The 23,806-nt window shown below is 47.0% G+C and overlaps 1 protein-coding gene across 1 annotated transcript in view; it reads left to right on the forward strand.

Moving 5' to 3' along the window:
- Nucleotides 1–23,806, forward strand: part of TRMT6 (tRNA methyltransferase 6 non-catalytic subunit) — a 116,179-nt gene that overhangs the window by 40,914 nt on the left and 51,459 nt on the right. The window contains exon 7 of the mRNA XM_069234157.1: nucleotides 83–447. Coding sequence (XP_069090258.1) covers nucleotides 83–447 — 365 coding nt within the window. The remainder of the gene's footprint in view (nucleotides 1–82; nucleotides 448–23,806) is intronic.

Consider the following 23,806-nt stretch of genomic DNA (forward strand, 5'->3'; position numbering starts at 1 on the left):
TATTTGGATTCATTATTGAGATTTGCTGAAAACACATGCATGAAAACTAGCAAACCTTCTTCTTTTTTTTTAAATCTTTCAGGGTTTGGGTCGGTCATTCAAATGTACCAGGGTGGTGAGCCTGGTAGAGCAGCCACAGACTGTTTTGGCTTTCCAGAATCTTTCCTTGGCATGCTTCATGAGTTTCCGTTAGGAAAAGTGCAGTCTCTCCTGTCTGGAAAGTTTTCTTCTGAAATAACACCTGAAAACACACAGGACTGTCTCCAAACAGACAAAAAACTCAATGGATCACCTAATGAAAAAGAAGATGCTTCTAATGAAGTGGAAAATTCTATTTCTGATCGAGTTTTGGAGTGCAGCCAGTCAGAGGAGCAACAGATAATAGAAGTGTCTAGTGGAGAGTTAAAGAACAACAACGAAAATGAAAATAAAGAGAGAAAGCAACAGGTAAGCTTAAAAGATTAACGTAGTCTTCCTTCTTTAATTTCATGCGGATTAATACATTGCTGTGCAGGACCTCTTTTCTAGTATTTTTACTTCTTAGTATGGTCCAGACAGCGGAAGTTGATTGTGTAACTGATTGAAAGAGTTGTCATTGATTCCCCTCTGCTTATCTCTGCTTGTAGTTGCAATAGGAATAGTTTTGACAATGCAACAGGGAAATCAATATAACATTTACAATTTGGTATCTGGAGTGATTCCAAATGGAGACATCCATTTCTTGTCTGCACCATATCATAACTCTTTAGTATGCAGCCCTCATTTTTTGCAAATGAATACTCGGAAAAGAACTAGTTTCCTATTACAACCACACTTCTGAAACGTAAACCAATCCAGTACATCTGAAGAGAAAATTCAAGTTTGGCAATTATTAAAAACTCAAGGACCCTTCTTATAACTATGACGAGTTAAACATCTATGAAACTATCATGTCTAGTTTGGGTACAGACAAGATCATTAATATTGTTAAATTAAGTTATGAACTTTCTACAGCACGGTCTTCCTTTCTGGCAACAACACACTATCAAAGAATCCTATTCTGATTCCTATGTAAGTGTCTTGGTGTTTTACATAACAGGAACTTAGCTCTGAAGCAATGGAGAACTCGCCATACATTGCATGAGGAGTTGGCAGATTGTTTACAAAATAGTGTACATTAAGTGGGGATTAATCAAGTATTTTTGACAAACATATGTCACATTTCCGGCACAAAGAGATTAAATGATTTGCCAAGAACCGCTAGATGTTGAGTCTAGTGCTGAGGTCAGGATTGGAACCTGGGTTCCCTTGTTCCAAAGGGGCTCAAGTCCCTGGGCCACATATTGTGTCCCCCCCGCCCTTCCTAAAGGCCTCAATCAATTTAGCCATTATTTTTCTATATTTTCTTTTAAACCATATAAAATACCTAGTGGGAAGATGCTAAGGAGAGGGTTTTGTGTTTTTTTTTTTTTTTTTTTTCAATTTTAAAAGGCATTTTGAACTTGTATGCTCCATAATTGTGCTTGTAATGCCATCTTCAAGTCATATTGCTAAAGCAGAACTTTTAAATACTGCCTTATCTTTCACACTATTTTATCTTTGCTACGTGGTGTCATTTTATGACATCAGCTACTATTTTCCTGCATTTGATTGTTCTATTTTTTTTTTTATTCCTTTCTCAGATTTGGGACTGAGGGCCAGATGTACAGAGCATTTTCCATACACAAATTGCAACCTACCTTATTAGTATTTATGATGTAGGTCGATTTTCAATCTACTAGGAATTGCTATTTAGAAATAAAAGGTTTTACATTAGGAATACCAATTTCTTATTTGCAATTCGGATATAATCGGAATCAGTAGTCCTAATGTTAGTACCCTTCATAACCCAGAAGTGAACATTGGAAACGCGTATGATCCGCTAACTCCGAAGCAGACGGCTGCTGTCTTCAGTGTGTAGGTGGAGGTAATCGGGCCCCCTTGTAGTGTGGGCCTCTTCAGAGGAGGCTGCGCTGGTCAGTGTTACCTATGATCAGGATAAGCAGAACAAGCTTAACACAGGGCAGTGTCAGCAAGTACGTTTGAGTGCGCCAGTCATAGGCGATTGCCGCCAAACGTGAGCCGAGGCCTCCACAGAAGCGGCTCAGCCAGGTCTGGGTGTAGCTTGTGGGGAATAAATGAGACCCACTCGCCATACTCTGTGTCAAGTTGTAAAGCCACCAAACACCGAATTATCAAGCTGTCAAGTGCTCTAGTAGGCACCAGGCCTAACTGAATCAGCTAGGCCCAGCCCTCAGGGCCCCTCAGATCTACAGCAGGTATACAGCGGATTCTCCAGTGGACCCGGCAAGATTGAGGAGGAGACCAAAGAAGTTTGCGCGTACTCGTGCCCCTCAATTGGTGAGGTGTGGCGGCGCGTGTGCATAGCCAGTGCCAAGGGTTATCTGGAAACTGGTGGAAGCCCTAGCCGGACTCAGTGGAACCTCTTAGCCATTCAAGTACTTAGCGGTCTCAGGAGGATCCTGCAATAGCGGAGGAGGATCACGGGTGCTCGTGCCCCTCAACATCTAGGTGTGGCGATGCGTTATTAAATATAAACAAGGAGAATTTCAGCTACAAACCAAGAAGAATAAGACTTATAATAAACCCTCATCTCCGCCTTCAATACTAAAACAGAAACCAAAAATGAAGCAAGAGAAACAGTCTTTAATCTCTCCAATATCTCCCTTTTTTCAAAGGTTTGAGAAATCGCCAAACATCATCCCATAAATTAGATTTCTTGAAGGATCCCATGGACGCGATTCTCACAATACCTAACAGCTCTGTGGTTTTACCCCATCCAATTTCCCCTATAAAAAGTGAAAGCAATTTGCTATATGAGCAAGGTGACATAAGGGGGCTCAAGGAGGAGGGAGTAACTGAAAAATCTGCCCTTGGTAATATCACAATTCCAACAGACGACGAACCTAAAGAAAATGCCTGGGGTTCAATCAGCAACCTAGATCTACTAACCCTCCGGTCATCATCGCCATCTCCAGTTGCCTTCAACTGTCCAGCTCCGGAAACCCTGAATGAGCATCCACAAATAGGGATCCAACCACCCTTTGAGGTAAATGTAATTCTTAAAAGAGGCATGGACTCCACGCCACAACTGTCAAAAATTGGGCCCACAGGAGGCTGGCCAAGAACTGGGGAGAACTTAATTCTAGAAATCACTCACACTTCAGACAATATTAATAAACTAGGCTCAGTAATTTTAAATCCTAGTTCTCCTTCTTATCTACAATTGGATTTGAGCTCCATGATACACGTCCTTAAAGGACCACTGATGGAAAAATATGGGGGGCAAGCCACAAGAAGAGCAAGCTGCCACCTCAGACACTCAACTGGACACCTCTGCCTTTGAAGACAGATACTCAAATGCCTCTGTCATATCAAAAACACAAACCGATGATTCTGAAAGTCAGAAGGCTGTAAATGAGAACATACTACCTTCACGAAACACCCAAAACCAACTGGATCAAAATGCTGCATGGGATATCTTCTTTAAGACCTCGAAACTAACTCTCAACGCCCTGTCTTGTCAGTCCTCAAAAATGGACGTCCAGGTGGATATATTGAATGCCATGGCAAAATCAGTGGCCGGGATAGATCAGAAGCTGGATAACATAAACAGCCTTATAAAGTGAGCTCAGCATTTTGCAGTGATGACAATAACAGACTGCACCTGTGAGCCCTTAATGAACAAGCTGGCCACACTCCCAGAGGCTTTAAATTCAATGATAACAAACCTTAAGGCAAATCTAAATATGATAAAAGGGGGTGGATTTGTAGCCCAAGAACCTTCCCAACAACAGGAGGAGGCCAGTCTAAATAAAAACATGGGCAACATAGTAACTTGCTGCCCTGAGGAAATTATTGATCAGGAAATAGAACCTTTGGAAGAACCGGGGTGGGGGAAGGAAGGAGCACTCGGTGAAATAGTACGTCTATTAAAATCCCCTGAGAATGGGGAAGGGCGTCGGTCTGAGATTCAAATAAATACACTTCCTCTGCCCTCCTCTAAAGTTGCAGTGCACTTGCTACAATTAGAGAAGCCTCCCACAAAAAGACGAAAGAAAAAACAACGGAAATCAAGAAATAAAAAAGGGGGTGTCTTAATGGGAGGTGAAAGCTGAACCGAGTACTATTCCAGTAATCCACAGGAGGTCAATTGACGACGAGTGTATTACAGTTACCAATTCCGGATATGCTGAACGTCAAGGGGCTCAAACAGGGGCCCAAACGGATCAGCTTCAGGTAAAAAAAAAAAAAAGGGAGAGGGTCCGCCATCAAACATTTGGAAAGGGTGAGTTTAGGGGCAAAGGATATGGTGGAATCTCCCAGACCACTCTCAGAGGCAGAGCCCCCAAATAGATCAGTTGCGATGCCAAATGTATCAAATAAAGGACGTCCAGATGAAGATTCTGTGCCACAGGTACATTTAACAAATCACAATAAGACAGCCCAAAAGGGAGAACAGGATGATTCTATAAGAAATCCCGACTACGGTTCACCCTTCGATTGCAAACAACTAATTTTGGAACCAAAATATCAATCTAGGGGCCCATATGACATTCTAAATCGAGGAAATATACTAAAACAAGTTATTCCAGCCCTTAAAGATATAAAGTCTACTGATATTGTTTCTATAGAATTCCTATCTGGGGATAAAAGTAATGAAGGTAAAGTTAACAAATCAACCCTGGTAACTTGGAGTAAATCACAAGTGGCAAGTAGAGTCGCAAAAGAAAAAAGTTCCTTTTTAAAATGGGGAATTAAATTTAGTATACCCCAACAAATAGGTTACCCCGACCCTCTAGAGGCCCAAAATATTATGCCCAATTTAAATAAATCAAACGACTTAAACCTTTTTCAGTCCTTAGATCTGCAATCGGGAATCAAGGTACCAATGATCAATATACGGGGCACAAAGCATCCAATATTCACACCTCACAGCAGCTAGATCTATGGTGGCTGTCTGGTGTAATTCACCAAGAAAATCGCCAGTGACTTCCGAATAGCCGGGCACACTCTTGGATGTTAACTTCCTACGATAAACCCCTCCAGGTCTGTTCTTGGAATATAAACGGGATTAAATCAAATATTCAACACAAAGGTCTGACTAGTCTATTAAAAAAATTCACATTATCTTCTTGCAGGAGACTTGGGCTACCAACCCATTTACAATTGATGGATTAATAGGCTTTTTCTCCCCAGCAACTGGGGGAAGAAAGGTTTGGCCACCCAAGGGTCTGACTAGCAATCTTTATTTCAGCAGGTCTAAATATATCATGCACACAGGTAAATGAGGAAAATGAAGAGTTTCTGTTAGTGAAGTTAGATGGATGGAACAAAGAGCATTCCAGCTCACTTTTGCTAATTATTGTCTACATCCATCCAGATGTATGCTCCAGAAAACGCATATCCTCCAAACTGATAGACACAATATTAACTGCCTATCAGGATCTAGAATCCCCGAAGTTTCTAGTCGCTGGGGACTTCAATGTGAAAATACTACAGCCCTCATTACAACCCTGGCGATCTGTGTTAAAGCGGCGGTAGGACCGCCAACAGGCCGGTGGAAAAAAAATGGAATTACGACCGTGGCGGTTACCGCCAACTTAGACAGCCACTTTAACACTCCGTCCGCCACAGCGGTACAAACAAACAGCTTGGCGGTCACCGCCAGCAGACAGGCGGAAGACAGTGCACTGCCCACACTATTATGATAGGCCAATCCGCCACCTTTTCCAGGGTGGATTCAACTCGAATAAAAACACGGCGGAAACAGGACTTGAAAGGGGAAACACTCACCTCTACACAACCCACGAGGAACCAGGACGCCATGGAGTCTGAACTCCAAATACTCCCTGCATTAGTATTCCTGCTCCTCTACCAGGAGCACCAAAGATGGCGGCGATGACCACGGTGAGTACTGCACCTACAACACCGGGGGGAGGGAAAAGAGAGTGACACAGACACGCAACACCCCCATCCCCATCCCCACCCTCACCCACAGCAACACACACACCAATACATGCTGCTACATTACATTTACACCCCCCCACCCCCCTGGAAGAACGCAAGGACAAAAGGAAATGAGGTGAACGATTGTAATCATGAAAAAATCCATTAGTCAAAACCTTATATACAGTATAAACAATTATGTACACCAACCAATCAAGTCGGGGTAGTGCACCATTCATAGTCCGTGAACCACTGGGCCCAAAATGAATGGGCGAGGCCCACACTAGATACCAGACTCGAAACGGAGAGAACACTGCTGGGTCATCATATCGAAATGAAACGGGCACCTCAGGGGGAATGGAAGGGGGGCACCTCAGCCAGATGAGTGCACAATGCCAGCTCCACGAGGGGGCTCCATGCCCATGGATGTATCTTGGGGAGTGCAAAGCCAGAGTCTCTCCAGTCTCTCCAGTGGGTGGTTTGCCCACTGCTTTATCCTGGGGAGTGCAAAGCTACAGTCTCTCTAGTGGGTGGTTTGCCCACTGCTTTATCCTGGGGAGTGCAAAGCCACAGTCTCTCGTCTCTCCGGTGAGTGGTTTGCCCACTGCTTTATCCTGGGGAGTGCAAAGCCACAGTCTCTCAAGTCTCTCCGGTGGGTGATTTGCCCACTGCTTTATCCTGGGGAGTGCAAAGCCACAGTCTCTCGTCTCTCCAGTGGGTGGTTTGCCCACTGCTTTATCCTGGGGAGTGCAAAGCCACTGTCTCAAGTCTCTCCAGTGGGTGGTTTGCCCACTGCTATATCTTGGGGAGTGCAAAGCCACCGTCTCTCATGTGGATGCCTTTCTCCACTGGTTCTGGAGGGGGCTTTGTGCCCAGAGTGCTTCATCCTGCCAAGGACTGAGGTAGTGGATGTGATACTCCTCTGGTTCTGGAGGGGGCATTGTTCCCAGAGGGCTTCATCCTGCCAAGGACTGAGGTAGTGGATGCCTTTCTTCACTGGTTCTGGAGGGGGCCTTGTGCCCAGAGTGCTTCATCCTGCCAAGGACTGAGGTAGTGGATGTGACCCACCACTGACGGTGGTGCAACATGCAGGCTGCCCAGGCCCCTGGACCTGACCACCAGCCTCGTACGAATGACCACTGGGGATGGCAGTCATGTCTGCGGTGGTGCCACTGGCTCAGGATGTTGCGGGGCCACTGGCGGTGCTGGCGGGGTCAGTAGCGGCAGTGCTTGCGGCAGGCTCTGTGGCATCGGTGCTGGTGGCAGTCATTGTGATGGCGGTGCTGGTGGCGGGCTCACTGACTGCGGTGATGGTGGCAGGCTCACTGACTTCGGGGCTGGTGAAGGGAACAGTGTCTGCTGTGCTGGTGAAGGGCTCAGTGTCTGGGGTGCTGGCGGCGGTGTCTGTGGTGCCGGTGCAGGTTGCAGGGGCGGTCTTGTCCGCTGTGCAGGTTGGCGTCGACATGAACTTGCCTTTCATTTTCAGGCCCTTCCCCACCTTGGAGATGGTGGCGCAGCTGTCTTGCCACTGTCAACTTTGGTCTTGCCTGAGCCCTTGGTGGCAGGTGTTTTCGCCTTCTCCCACCGGGATGTGGGCAACTTTTTCTGTTTTGGAGGTGGCGGAATGTCCTTGCCCTCGCTCCTTGGGACACTGGCAGCCCTGTTGCTTGGCGCACTCCAAAATCCAGCTGTTGCTGGCACCTGTGCCTGGTGATGTGGTGGCTGAGATGCTGGGTTGGGACCTGGAAAGGCAGGCCCTAGGGGAAGGACAGGGGGAGGTGTAGGGAAGAGGTCAACATTTGATAGGAAAAGCTTTTTAGACACACTGGGAACGGGTAGATGGAGGGGGTTTGGGAGAGGAGGAAGAGGTAGTGGTTGTAGGAGGTGTTCGTTTGGTGACGTTGGGTGCAGGTGCATGGGCTGTAGGCTGTTGTGAGGTGGATGGCTGTTGTGTGGGTGTGTGACTGCATTTGTGTACTTTGGGAGCAGGGCTCACAGACACACTGGGAGAGGAGACTGGATGTATGAATGGTAGTTGGGGTGGTGAGCGCACGTGAGCGGTGTGTGGTGATGGGCGTGCTGGTGATGGAGGTAGTGGCTGAGGATGTAGTGCATGCAGGTGTGAGTGGGGACGTGGAGGAGGGGGACACAGTGGAGGCAGTGGATGTTGGTATGTGTGCATGGGTATGATGCCTGTGTGAGTGCCTGTGGGATGTGTGGTGCTTATGTTTGCCTGAGCCACCCTTGTGTGTTGAGGTGTGTGCATGCTGGTCTGATGGTGTGCTTGGGATAGGCTGAGGTACTGGGGATTGGGTCTGGGTGGAGGAAGTTGGTGGGGGAGGCTGGACACAGGGACAATGGCTGCCATCAGTGCTGAGGCCAGAGCCTGAAACGCACTCTGTTGGGCTTCCTGGCCAGAATGAATGCTCTCCAGGTATGCATTTGTCTGTTGCAACTGCCTCTCTACACCCTGGATGCATTAAGAATGGTAGACTGCCCAACAGTGAGGGATCTCAGGAGGTCAATAGCCTCCTCACTGAGGGCAGCAGGGCTAACTCGGGCAGGGCCTGAGGTGCCTGGGGCGAAAGAGATGCCCTCCCTGCTGGGTGAGCGGGCATGGAACACCCACTGAGGGGCTGCTGGGAGGGCGGTGCTGGTAGGAGGGTGGCGGCTGTACCTGTAGATGCTGTGGGCACAGAGGGGCCCGCCACCGCAAGGGAGCTCCCATCAGAGGAAGAGTCGGTGTCGCTGGTCTCTGCTCCTGTCCCCGCCGTGGAGCTCCCCTTGCCCTCTGTCCCATTGGTGACTTCAGACTCCGTTGTCTCGCCCTCCAGGGCCATGTGGGATGCAGCTCCCTCCTGCTCCGGTGGCACTGCTCCTCCGCTTGATGATGCTAATGCACCCAAGAACAGGGAGACCACAAAAAGGGGGTGGGGGGAAAGACAGAAGAAAGACATGTTCAGTGCATGCAATACCGCTACTGTTGGCGGACACTACAGACACAGCAGCCCTCTGCACTACGTCATGCACTTAGAGTTCCCTAATTAATCACAGGGACATGGGGTACATGGCCTATGCCCGATTGCTGCACACATGGAAGTCACAGGAGCCTGACTAGGTGTAGATGGCTCTAACCACTGGTGGGGTTGGGGTGCCACTTAGCCTGCCTCACAAAGGGTCCTTGCCTACAAAGCTCAACCTAGCCTAGGGGAACCCACTGCCCACCTCCCCCAACAAGAAACCCCGTAATGCGCACAGAGTCAGATGGATGTGAATGTACTCACCCCCTTGTGGCTGCTGTGATGCCCTCAAGCGCCCATCCAACTCCGGATACGCCACCGCCAGGATCCGGAACATCAGGGGGGTCATGGTGTGACGGGCACCCCTCCCACGTTGGGAGCCCATCCCCAGCTGGGCCTCCGCCGACTTCTTGCTCCAGCGGCGAAGGTCCTCCCATCTTTTATGGCAGTGGGTGCTCTGTCTGTGGTGGACCCCCAGGGTCCGTACATCCTTGGCGATGGCATGCCAAATATCCTTCTTCTGGTGGGCGCTGACCTAGAGGAATAGTACAGGGGAAAAGGAAAAACTTTAACCGTCCGGACCGTCACAGTCATTGTCCCACGTTCCCACCCTTGCCCTGACGCACATACACTCAATGTCCGCTCATGCAGGCCTCATCCCTCCCCCCCCCCCCCCTAACTTCCATCCACACCACTCCAAACAGGCATTGCCCATACAGCATGCTCACAGTGTACTCACCTGTTTGTCTGGAGGACTGTAGAGTAGCGTGTACTGGGGGAGGACCCCATCCACTAGTTTCTCCAACTCCTCCGATGTGAAGGCAGGGGCCCTTTCCCCAGACACATGAGCCATCGTTGCTTCCAGACTGAGGTTACAGCAGCACTTGCAGTGTAGGTCCTCTTCTGTCGAAGGTCAGGTATCAAGTGAGTGAACCGAGAGAAAATGGTGGTCACGTCCGCGGCGGTGCGTACCGTCACCGCCGGCATACATCGTCATTGGCTCCTGGGACCCATAGGGTCCAATGTTAACCAATGCAGGATTGCTCTGCAGTCTTCGACCGCCTACCGCGACGGTGTACAACACCAGCGCAGTTAGCTCATATCACCTTGTCCCACCTACAGGTCAGGTGGCCGCATGGCTTTATTTTTAAATGCGTCACACATATCTAGTCCTTGCATACACACAGAGACCGGCACATAGCGGACTGACAAATGTGTGCAATAAGTCCTTTTTTTACTACCTCAGTGTTGGCTGACTCTGTGCTTGCTGTTCTCGTCCATAGGGCACGTCCGCTGGGGCAGGTGAGGAGATGGCGGCATCCTCCGGTGTACAGACCTCTGGTGGACCTGTCGACAATGGAAGAGAGCCATGTAATAGTCACCTACAGACGTGATCGTGCCACAATCCAGGAACTGTGTGCCCATTTGGAGCCACACCTGATTTCAGCTATTCGCCATCCCACAGGAATCCCCCCTCTAGTGCAGGTCCTGTCAGTACTCCATTTCCTGGCAAGTGGGTCTTTTCAAACAACAGTGGCCATTGCATCAGGGATGTCCCAAACAATGTTCTCAAACGTGTTGTCCAGAGTGTTGTCTGCCTTGCTGAAATACATGCGCAGCTACATCGTTTTCCCGTAGGTGGAGGGTTTGCCTACAGTGAAAAGTGACTTCGATGCCCTGGGACATACCCCCAACATCATAGGTGCCATTGATGGGACACATGTGGCCTTGGTACCCCCCCACCCCCGCAGGAGTGAACAGGTGTACAGAAACCGGAAGAGCTACCATTCAATGAATGTGCAGATGGTGTGTTTGGCCGACCAGTACATCTCCCATGTGAACGCCAAGTTTCGTGGCTCAGTCCATGACGCTTACATTCTGAGGAATAGCAGCATTCCTTATGTGATGGGGCAACGCCAGAGGCACCGTGTGTGGCTAATAAGTGAGGACAAGGACCCTATACCATGTGAATAGTTGTTTGGGTCTGGGGTTGTCCCTAAGGGTTAGTGTGTGTCTAACAGTTGTCTCTCGACATTTGCAGGTGACTCTTGGTACCCCAACCTGTCATGGCCAGTGAGAAATCCCAGGACAAGGGCAGAGGAACGCTACAATGAGGCACATGGGCGAACTAGGAGGATTATAGAAAGAACCTTCGGCCTCCTGAAGGCCAGGTTCCGGTGCCTCCATACGACAGGTGGTTCTCTGTACTACTCACCAAAGAAGGTGTGCCAGATCATTGTGGCCTGCTGTATGCTGCACAACTTGGCTTTGTGACAACAGGTGCCTTTTCTGCAGGAGGATGGTCCAGAAGGAGGTCTTGTGGCAGCTGTGTGGAGCCTGTGGACCGTGAAGAAGAGGATGCAGAAGAAGAGGATATCGACAACAGTAACAAAGTGATCCAGCAATACTTCCAGTGAGAGCCAGGTAAGAAGACATCACTGCCTCCTACATCTCATACAATTGTTAGACCTATCATATGTCACTTTCACCCAGTGTATGGACCCTGACCTGTCACTTTGCCTTTCCATTTCACAGATGTGGGTCCCACTGTGTGACCTCTGCTATGTTACCTCATGGACTAGAGCTGTGTGACATAGGTATGTTGACAATACAATGGACATTGGTATTTTCCTCAGTTATTGCAAATATACATTTGTGAAAGCACAGACTGATTCCAGATTGTTTTGTGAGTCAAGGGTGTTTATTTAAGTGCAAAATAGTGGAGGGGGTTGTAAAATGGTCAGGAGTGATGGTGGAGGAATGTCCATGGCAGAATCCAGTTATTTGTCTCACAGGTGCATTGTCCATAGGGGCATAGGAAGTGGAGCTAGGGCAGTTGATGGATGGGCAGGGTGACAAAGTGGGACAGAAGGATGACATTCAGGGTGGTCTCATTTCTTGGCAGGGGTCTTGGCGTTGTTCTCTGTCTTTGACCTGGATCTCAGGGATCGTTTGCGGGGTGGTTCTCCATCTACAGGGGGTGGGGTGCTGGTGTCGTGGTCCTGAGGCGGTGCCTCCTGTCCACTAGCGCGGGCAGAGGTGGTGGGCAGTTCATTGTCCAGGCTAGTGTCAGGAGCCCCTTGTTGTGTCACAGTGTCCCTCCTGGAGTTGAGGACTTCCTTCAGCACCCCTACAATGGTGACCAGGGTGGTGTTGATGGACTTGAGTTCCTCCCTGGTCCCCAAATACTGTTCCTCCTGCAGCTGCTGGGTCTCCTGAAACTTGGCCAGTACCGTTGCCATGGTCTCCTGGGAATGATGGTACGCTCCCATGATGTTGGAGAGGGCCTCGTGGAGAGTGGGTTCCCTGAGCCTGTTCTCCCCCTGTCGCACAGCATTCCTCCCAGTCCCCGGTTTTCCTGTTCCTCTGTCCCCTGAACCATGTGCCCACTGCCACTGCCCCCAGGTTCCTGCTGTTCTTGGGTTGGTTGGTTAGCCTGGGTTCCCTGTAGTGATGGACACACTGCTGCCTGACGTGTCCAGGGGACAGAGGTATGGGCCCGCAGGGTGGGTGCTGTGCAGGTGTTTCCTGAGGGGGGGAGGCTCTGTGGTGGCATGTGCCAGTGTGTGGGGAACCGACTGTCCCGAGGTCCCAGATGGGCCGTGCTGGCCCTCTTGATCCAGTTGGACAGAGCTGCTGTCATCACTGTGGGCCTCTTCTGTGGGGGGGGGTGGACATGTCTGGAACCCCCTGTCCGGTGACGTTGGGTAGGGATCCTGCAGGGGTGTAAAGGCATGATTATTGCATCTGTGTGTGTCATGGTGTGCAATGGGTGTGTGACCCTGTACCCCAGTGTTTACAATCTTGTGTAGGACCTTGTGTGATAATTGTTTTGGGGTCTGTGTGGGTATCTGTAGTGGACATGCTTTGGTGATGGGTGTCCATGCTTTGTTGTTGCATGCAGGGCTTGGTGTTGGGATGGGTGGTGTGTGATAGTGGGACATATGTGAGGTGTTGGAGTGAGGGTGAGGGTGGGGGTATGTAATAGCATGCAGGTAGGGTGTGGGATGTAATAGTTAAGATCTGACTTACCAGAGTCCATTACTCCTGCAAGGCCCTCGGGATGCAGTATAGCCAAGACCTGCTCCTCCCATGTTGTTAGTTGTGGGGGTCTGCCGCCAGTCCTCTGAACTGTAATCTGGTGTCTTGAGACCACGGAACGCACCTTCCCCTGTAGGTCGTTCCACCTCTTCCTGATGTCATCCCGTGTTCTTGGATGCTATCCCACTGCGTTGACCCTGTCGACGATTCTGCGCCATAGCTCCATCTTCCTAGCTATGGAGGTGGGCTGCACCTGTGATCCGAATAGCTGTGGCTCTACCCGGATGATTTCCTCAACCATGACCCTGAGCTCCTCCTCAGAGAACCTGAGGTGTCTTTGCGGTGCCATGGGGTGGTGTGGGTGATGTGTTTGTGTGTGTTGTGTGAGGTGCGTGGATGTTGTGTGAGTGATGGTGTTGGGTGCCTGTGGATGCTAGTTTGTTGATGGTGGTGTCTTTCTCAATTTTTGTCGTAGGGGTTTGTGGGTGTGTGTTTTATATTGTATTGGGTGTGTGGGAGTGGTGTGTGTATGTGTATCGGGTGTGTGTATTTCGATTTGTCCAATGTGGTTTTGTTTTGTATATATGTGTGTATTTTGAGCTTGGCGGTATGTACTGCCAATGGAATACCGCGGTTGAAAGACCGCCGCGTGGATTCGTTGGTCGTGATAGTGTGGGCGTATTCCTATTGGCATGACGGTGGAGGTTTTGTTATCGCCAGTTTATCACTGACCTTTGGTGTGGCGGACTTGTGTGGGTGTCTAGATTTTGGCGGATTCCGAACTGTGGGTCGTAATAGCTGTAGCGGAATTCCGCGGCCACATTGGTGAGTTGGCGGGCTTCTGCACAGCGGTGAGCGGGATTTACCGCCAATGTTGTAATGAGGGCCTATATCCTTTTGAAAGGGATGCTCAAACCATCTTGCAAGATCAGCTGTGGGCAGTCACGCAGCAGTCCCTGCGGTCACTAGAGCAAGGAAAACCTGACACTAAGGCGCTTTCCGTAGTAAAAGATCTTGAGGCCCTCGGGCTCAGACTCCTAAACGGGAGGTTCTCACAGGATACTCCACCGGCGACCACTTGCTATGCCACTGGAACTCAAGCAACAATCAATTACACTGCTGCCTCTTTATCCCTACTTACTGTAATTACTATGTATCAGAGTGTAAAGTCGACTAAAAGTGACCATGGTCAACAATGTCTGGAGATTGGCTGTGGCTTTCCTATATTTAATCTTGCCCCAACCACATCAAGGGATGTCACTACAATGAACCATGAGAAACTTAGATGGAATGAAAAATCAATGGAGTCTATTGGAGAACGGTCAACTGTGGTATTTGACCAATGCCATAATGATATATCCTGTGACCCAATAACCATCTGGTTGATATTCCTGGACAGATTTGCAGTTGCTATCCTCATAGATAGACCACAAAAGAATTATCAAAACCAGGGGCGAGTTAAAACAAAAAAGAATATAAAAATGTCTGCTCATACGATCAAGCTAAGAAGACTACGAAACAGACTCTTAAGGCTGTGTAAGAAAAACCCCAACTGACTGAGGCTGACTTAAAAAACATACATCATATCTATCGGAAACAAATATGGGATGATAAATTACAGAATAGTCATGACTTTTGGGCAAAGGCTTTATTTCGGAGTAAAAAATCAAATGCACAGGGATTATTGAAAATGGTTAATGAACTGAATAAAGCCCCAACGACCTTGACTAGCTCCAATATTGCGGAATCCACATGGTCCGATTACCTAACTCACCATTTTGGTGAAAGACACTAAAAATTCAGATGATATAGCAAATGAGTTAAGCCAAGAAGGAGTTTTATCAGAGTCCCCAACTCTCCAAAAGGACCCACAAATGTAACCTTCTCGATGTCCGAAGTTGTGAATTCAATAAAGAACAGCAGAAGCATGGTGGTTCCAGGTCCAAATGGGATCCCTAACGCATTATTTAAAACAAACTGGGGTGAAAAAGTGGTCTCGATTTACAACCACTCTATAGAATCAGGATGCATTCCAAAATCTTGGAAGGGGGCTATAATCCATTCAATATTTAAAGGAGGTAATAAAGTTCATCCTGAGAATTACCGATTGATTACCTTAATGGATGTAGAGGCTAAATGCTATGCTTGGCTATTACTGGAACATCTCTGCAGCTGGGCAACCGAGAACAATATTATTCCCCCTAATCAGACAGGCTTTGCAATGGGCCCTGGAACGGCTACAAACGTCTTAACTCTTTCCATTGTCATTGACAAATGTAAACAAAAAAGTCAACCTTTCTATTTGTGTTTTGTAGACTTCAAATCAGATTTTGATTTGGTACAGCGAAGTCTTCTATGGGGAAAAACTAGCAGCTTGGGGCATACCAGAGAAATTGTTAAAGGGAATTCAGCAGTTATATGCTGATACATGGATCAGAGTAAAAATAGGGGACGGATCTTTCCTCTCAGGAAAAAGTGAGACAAAACAAGGTCTGAAACAGGGTTGCATGCTGGCACTGTATCTTTTCAATCTCCTATCTATCAGATTTGACCGTTAAGCTTAATAAGGTGAACGCACACTCCCCTAAGGTTGGAGACATGCTTATCTCTAATCTGCTATATGCTGACAATGTAGTACTTCTGAGCCAAACTGAAGTAGAACTACAACAGCTCATCGTCAGTTTAATCGAATACGCCGAACAGAACGGAATGGAAATCAATCGGAAAAAAAACAAAGTGATGGAAATCAGTTAAAAAAAAACCTTAGAGATAAAAAATGGCATACACCAAGGGGAGTCTTAGAACAAGTCAATCATAGAGGGGCATACTATTTGATAACTGGGGTTCCTTTCTCCCTCAGAAGCAGGATTTATATAGGAAAGGAAATGTTCTACTGCTTGCCTTTTGCACTCTGAAAAAGTCGCTAAGCAGCCCTAGCTACCGTCCCCTGCTACAAGTAGTGGCAGCTCAACAAATTTCAAAGATAGGGTACGGTAGCGAAGCCCTGCGTGGTCAAGATGCCGCCATCCTAAATGGTATAATTGGAAAAATATTTAGGTCTCTAGTTCAATCACCAGGGTATACTGCCCAAGCTCAAATCAGACTGGAGTTTGTTTACTTAAACCAAAATATAGCAAGGGAATGTAGCTATATTAAAATCTGGAAACACCTACACAGGGAAATCAACTCTGCCAGGCGATTTGGAAGGAGATTTGTTTGAATCCTACAGCCAAATCCAGACAGTACCTAGATCAGGCATTAGAAGGTTTGAAAGTGCGGGAACTATGGGACTCAAACGTTTCCTATTATGCATTTAAAAAAATCTTAAACCGAACAGCGAATAAGCGATTAGTAATTATGGATAAGAACCTGTTAGCAGCCAGGTTGCGCTCTTGGATGGTAATAAATGAGTATAAACTCCTGAAATATCAGCCATATCTGGAGACCGGGTGGCCAGAAGCTGAGAAGGATCTTTTTATTAAATATCGATTTGGCCTTATTCCTGGTGGTGTCCACCAAGCCCGATAGGAATGTACTGGAACAATTCTCCAGTGTAGGCTCTGTGGATGTGGACTGGAAGACATTACTCATTTGATCTGCATTTGTAATGGCCTACTGAATGAGCGTAAGACTCTATTAAAAGCAGCATTCAATCTGAGGGGAATATGGTCCTGCAGAGAACCGGTGATCAGCCCCTTTAAACCTTCTGACTATATATTGAATACCAAAGTTTTTATGCCTGACATCTAAAAAATAAAAAAAACTATTGCAAGCTCATCAATTAGTACAGACTTAATATATGTTTCCGCTGGCCTACAAGGCCTCCGCACAATATCAGGAAAGTATTTTTAGCTCTGTAGTATTAACTTAATTATAAATAAATTTACTACTAATATTAGAAATCTTTAAGATACCTCTCTAACATGCTTAGAATCACATACATAAGATGAGGAGAGTGGGAAATCAATGCACTTCATAGAAAAACCTATGTGGCTATGACTAAAACATACTCACTCTAATCAGGGGGTATTTTGCCAGCAAAAACAATTAACAGTAATATTTTATGAAATGTATAGTTAGAAGAAAAGCTATGGTTAGTTATACTGATCTTATATTTTATAAATGTGTAAGAAGAACTTTTAGACTAGACTGGAAATTATTTGCTTTTTATTTTGTATGGCGTGAGTAGTCTTAATAAAAACCAATACATCATATTTTTTTTAAACTATGCATTTAAATAAACTTGAGCTAATGTTAGTACCCCTGGCCCTTTGGTTCTCCTTGGAGGGATAAATACTTTGTTCATTGCAAAGGAAATAAGACAAGTAAACATAGGTGCTCTCTCTTTGACACTTAATGCATCTTGTACCAAAATAGAAAGGCCAAGGGCCTCCAGGAATGGAAGGCAATGTATTTTCTAAAAGAGGGTTTGCATGGCATTGTGCTACACCCTCTGTAGACTCTGTGGCTGTCACCAGTCCCACATGTCTTTCCTCTCTTAATGTGAAGGCACAGTTTAACTCTGTCTCGTCGTCCTTTGCTTCAACCAACACACCAACTGAACAGGTCCTTGCTGAGCCCCTGCTCATCCCCCTTTCTCTCTATCTTACAGTGAGTATGGAGAGCGTTGCCTCCTTGGACAAGATTCTTGGCACCATTTCTGGCATCTGGCATGCCCTTAGTTACCAGGGCTCTCAGTGTCCCAATTCTCCTCAGAGGCTTAATCATTGTTTTGGCATTGGGGTATTTAGGGCCCTTTGGCTTTATTGTTTTTTGAGGGTCTCTTAGAGCAGAGGAAGCAAATTCAGTGCATTTTGCTCTGGTGAGGAAGCCTAATTAGATTTTAACAAAATAGACACATAAACATTGTAGTTGCAACCATCTTGGTAAGATACGGAGTCACCAGACATTCTAATTGCACAGTATTGCAGGCTCACACTTGTCCACATCAGTTGCTCCTCTCTTGGACATAAACTGTGTTTCTCAATACCATTAACCACCCCACCCCGTTTCTCAAGATCCTCCTCCACCTTTTCATTATGTCTCAATTTTTGCATGTTGTGTGTCCCTGATTTCCCATTCCAGTAAATCTTCCCTCCACACATTAACCTGAGGGGATTGTGATGCTTCCCAGTGTGTCACTATTCTGCGTTTGCCCTACACCAGACCAAGCGCCACCATTTGCTTTCCCATTTTGTGCTTCCATTCCTTAAGGATGCCCAGTATGCACATCTGTACCATCCTCTCCACTCTAATCACTGTAATACATGCTAGTTCCTTCCTAATAGTCACCCAAAAATGTACCACAGGTGGACATAACCAGGTTATATGAAGAAAATCCACTGCCTGCAGGTCGCACCTCCCAGTGCATCACAGACCTAACTGGGTAAATCTGGGTCAAATTGCTTGGCGTCAGGTAGGTTTGATGTAAGTAGTTTAAGTGAGTCATTTTAAATCTAGCATTGAGCAGTATTGTCTTCACTGACCATTTGCCAGTCCTACTCTGAAAGCGCATCTGTCCCGTCTATCTTTCATCTGTCCCTTCCCCTACCCTTTGTACATCCCTTGTCCTCCAGCAGCACCCTATGCATGTTAGTGATCATGTGCTGTCATCCTGCCTCATTGATCAGCTAGAGCACCACGCTGTGTGTCTACAGTTTGTCTGGAAATGAGGGCTAGATTTGGAAGGCCATATGGGCCAGGCTTGTATATTGTAGAAATTGTCCTGGTCCCACCCTAAACTGCTCCTGTGCCTGTTCAAAGGTAATACATCTGTGATGGGATTCCCCCACAGTCCAGCCTCCCTCCACCGGGCATAGAACATTGAGCTCTGCAGGGCAGAGAAGGGGCACAAATTCCACAGTGGCAGAGAGTCAGTAAAGGGTGCCCTTCATAGGTTTTTACATATCACTCTGCCATGTTACTACCAGCTGCTTTATCAGCTAGGGGGGACCTCGAAGGGCACCCTCACTCATCAGGAAGAGTTCCTATAATAAGTATGAGCCACAGACACTGACCTGTAGATTCCGCTCCCAAATGGGTCCTTCCTTAAACCAGCTAACTGCGTGTTGTAGCTACGTTGCAAAATAATATAGGAACAATTCTGGTTTTCCCAGTTACCCCTGCATTAAGGGAACTGTTCTCGTTCCCACCTCAGTCCCAGACCTTGCAGGGCAGGCTGTTTCCTCTGGTCTGTCCTTCCCAGGTGAAAAAGTAACTTTTGGTTTTCTTCGTATGCAGTTCAAACACCTCTGCAAAACCATCCAGCTCCTTTAGTAACAAAGGCATCGCCCTTACCGGGTCCCTCAGGTAGGCTAGGACATCGTCCCTGTAGAGGTACGCCACATGCTTCTATTCTCCTATGTTAGTGCCCAAGGGTCCCAGGTTTACACACAAACTGCTCATGAGCGGCTCCATAGCCAGTGTGAATAATACCAGGGACAGCAGACACCCTGCCTGGTCCCCCTGCCCAGAGTCCACGCATCTGATATCATTTTGCCCATGCGGACACAAGCCATCCTATCATGTCAACCACCCTTGCAAGGTCGACAGCCACTGTAGCATGGCTAATGGAGTCCACTAGGGAGTGCATCATATGGCCGCCGGGTATAGTACATTTTGCTCATTCCGGAATTATAAACCCAGTATGATCAGAGTGTTTACGAGTATACACCACCTTATGCAGTTTGTTTGCTAGTACTTTGCAAAGCAGTTTAACATCCGTATTAAGCATGGATAGTGGTCTGTAGAAAGCCTGTTCAGCAGCGTCCTGCCTCACCTTTGGGATCAACACCATTACTGGCTCCTGCAAATTTTGGGGCAGCATCCCCATCTCTAGCTCCTTGAGGTAAATCTCCAGTAGGCGTTCAAGGAGTGCAGATAGCATTAAGTAATACATTTCTGCTGGGAAGCCATCTGATCTTGGGGTTTTTCTCCACTGCATGGTCTCAAGTGCTTTCTGCAGTCCTGCCAGTTCCAGCTCTGCATCTAAATGTGGTCGCTGGTCCTCAGTCAGGCCACACAATCTAGCCTCTGTGAGATACTTGTCTAGTGTCTCCTCCACCATTGCTGGTGCCCTCGCAAGCCTGTTTGCAAGGTATTGTGCGTAGGCATTGTTTATTCTGTTTCAGTCTATGATGTCTTCTCCCGTTTCCTCTCTTAGGTGAAGGATGCACGCCTGCATCCTCCTCACCCTGTCCCCCACAAAGAATAACTGTTGCCCGTAGGTCATGTATGCATATTTTTCGAATTTACTCCAAACCTCCCCTACCTGTTACTTAAGGGCTATTAACTGTAGTCTCTCATCTGGCTCCAGGTCAGCATTTATATCTGTCTGCCTACTCCCTCTCTAGGGACCGCAGCTCCTGTTCTAGATCTCGTCACACCCCAAACACATGATACATTCACCGGGCAGCATCACTTTGTAGGCCTCCCACTCTGCTTCTCGTTTTTTCCAGGATAACTGGGAGACTGATGAGATCAGGGCTGCAAAGTCCTTGGGCTGCTGATCCTTGGGCCTGAACCCCGTGAGAAGCACTGTGACCAGCAGCTGGGAATAATCTGAGAGGTATTGATTCAAGTATGCTAAATGTTGGTACATATCCACATTTTCTCTGCTCCCCAGCACATTGTATAGCCTATGTCCCCCATGAACCGGCGAGTGATCAGAGTAAACCCTATCCCTCAGATGGTGGAGTCTCAAGACATCAAGGAGGTGCAAATCTTGTATTCCTCTCTGGAGGTTCGGCACCATGTGTGTTTTGAGGACAGGTCTTGGGTGCCGATCTAGGCTCCAGTCCAGCACACAATTAAAGTCTACCACCCAGATAAATCTTATCTGCAAGTATGGGAACCATAAGTCTTGTCAGTTCCTGGTAAAAAGTCTTGTCCATGTCTTGTGCATACATGTAAACCAAACTGGTCTCCATTCCATCCAGCAGCTCTGCCACGAGCAAGTAGCTCCCACATGGGTCTCTGACCTCCTCCCTCTTCACAAAGGGGACCCCAGCAGCAATCCACATCCGCACACCCCTGGCATAATTTGAACATGTCGCAGCACACAGTGAACCCCTCCATTTTTTTCACACCTTAGTTACTTTCGCATCCAGATCGCTTGGAGATATGGCATCCTTCAAGTGCAGGAAACACAGCAGAGCGATCTTAACATTATAGCACTTGAGATATGAATGTACTCAGTAGCACTTGGGGCAGCCGTTCATGCCCCAAATATTCCAGGTCATAAGTGTATGTTTCAAGTCGGGTATGTTTAAGTTATAGCAGTCACCCACCACACTCTCTGAGGACTCCTTTCTCCCCAATTACACTGACTGAATCAGGTTACAAAGCACTGTGTCTTTTCAACATCCCCTTCACAACCCTCAGAGCAGGACAACCGCTCGTCTCCTGGTGAACACTTCCATTGAGCAAATACATCTCCTCCCCATCTGATGCATAAACATCTCATAAGCTGCCCCATTACACAGGAGAGTTCTATACTGACCCCTCCCCCAGAACTCGACTACAGAATTCAGCTGTGTGCAACTTGATTTTGTTTGAACAAAATTATATCACAGAAATTAGAAATGTGGGCAGTACCTGAATTGCTAGTGGTCCAGTGAAAGCCGGAACTCTACCAAGTCAGGTCTACTGGGTTGCCCAGAGGGACAGGTTATTGTCTGTAGTTTGTCCTCTTCCGGGGGCCCAGATTGTCGCTTATAGCTAAGACGATCCCAGATGTCTATAGCTGGTGGCCCCAACCTTGTACAGTGCATACTGTGTCATCCAGATCATAAAACATCAGGGTAAAATGCATTTTGCCCTCATGGGCACGATCATCACCTGACAATCCACCACCCTGCCCCGCCACTTCGACGGGGGTCCCAGGGCATCCTCTGTCCCCGCTGGGACCACATCCTTGCTCCGAGATGGGCCTGACCCAGTGTGCAGCACCTCTGAGTCAACTGATGAGGTCTCTCCTGCTCTCACCATTGCCCTGTCCTCCCCAACCGTTATCTGGTGGGGTGGTCGGGAAGGGTTCCAACAAGGTCTGCCAGTTCTCTTTCACTTCTTCACCATACTCCAGGCAGTGTCAACGTAGTGCAACCCAGACGATCCTGCCATGCCCATCCCTGCATTGTTGCTCATGTCCAGCCTGATCCACACCTCCTACGGACTATCAAAAAAGTTGGTATTCCTCTTCAGTAGAACCTTAAGGTGTGCAGAAAACAGCAGCAAATATTGCAGCGCCAATGGACAGAGTTTCTGTTTGACTATTATATAAGATTTTTGTTGAACTTGCGCTTTCCGAGTGTAATTAGGGTAGCGTGTAATTGTACTATTCTCAAATATTTTCTGCGTGTGAGGTGTGCTGCCTTGCAAATACTGTCTCTGTGGTATAGATTAAGGGCAGTAAGGGCTCCCTGGGGGTGAGGGGTGGTGTAGGAGGGCTCACCATTAATGCCGGGTGCACCCTCTTCATTGCAAAGATGGGTGACAGGCCCATTGGATTGAGCTCACTTCTTATCCAGTCTTCAAGGAATGCGTCAACAAAAATGTTTTGTCACCCCCAAGAATTTTTCAAGGCTGCAAAGTACATAAAATTGTAATAAGTACCAAATATATGTAAAACAAGAGGACATAACCAGGATAAAAACAATATTTGACACAATCCAAATCAAATATTGTTTTTATCCTGGTTATGTCCTCATGAGGGTGACAAAACACATTTTGACTGTTAAATGTGTTTACATTTCATTGTGCGAAGAATGGATGGGATGCTCTTACTTGTCAATAAAATAATTTGATTTTACATGCTCTTTATGAACTCTCATTCATGAATATTCTGTTACTATTGTGGATCAGTAATTCCATATACACCTAAACATGTCAGCAATCCTTAAAAGTAAGTCATTGAACTTCTTCAAGGCAGTATTAATTTTACTGAGAGTATTTTGACTACATTAAGTTGGTTTTGATTTTATTGTTTTGGTCTTTCTTTTACCTTTTTCCTTTCTCTCTACAGGTGCACATATTCACACTCTGAGTGACTGCACTCTTTGTGGTACTGCTATTTTGAGCACAATTTTCGGTGTTATTTCCCCATATCCTCTTAGTTGACTTCTACCACTGCATGTTGACACAGGTGTGGCCCATGACTTACTTTTGAAAATTGCCGGCATCTTTTGGTGTATATGGCATTATTGATTGGTACACCAGTTGGATTGTGGCAAATATTGTTTTGAGTGCTGTGATATTTTTTTCTTTTAAATTGGGTAAAAACGTGGTTGGAGGGAAAGTGAACTTGTAAACTCTCAACCGATTTTTTTTTTTTTTTTTTTTTTTTTTTTTTTTTTTTTCCCCGTAAACAAATCTACACATGCTTATTTGCTCATGTTAAAATGCAGTAAATATTTTCGAGGAGTATCAATCAAGGATTTGTATATAGCTGCTAATCACCCATAGGGTATCAATGCACTGTATGTGGGTGTGCTGCACAGTCAAAGAGCCAGGTCTTGAGTACTTCCTGAACTGCTTTAGTGATGCGGTCTGCTTGAGAGCTAGTGCATTCCGTGTTCAGGCTGCTAGGATGGAGAAGGATCTTCCTCCTGCTATACTTTTCTGGATCTTTGGGATGGCTGCAAGGGCGAGCTGGGAGGAACTGAGACGTCTGTTGGGTACCTAGAAGGTGAGGCGGTGGTTGAGGTATGCCGGTCCTGTGGTGTGCAGTGCCTTGTAGATTTGGATCAGGACTTTGTATG

The sequence above is a fragment of the Pleurodeles waltl genome, chromosome 5 (assembly GCF_031143425.1).
Source record: "Pleurodeles waltl isolate 20211129_DDA chromosome 5, aPleWal1.hap1.20221129, whole genome shotgun sequence".
In the NCBI taxonomy this organism is placed as follows: Eukaryota; Metazoa; Chordata; class Amphibia; order Caudata; family Salamandridae; genus Pleurodeles; species Pleurodeles waltl.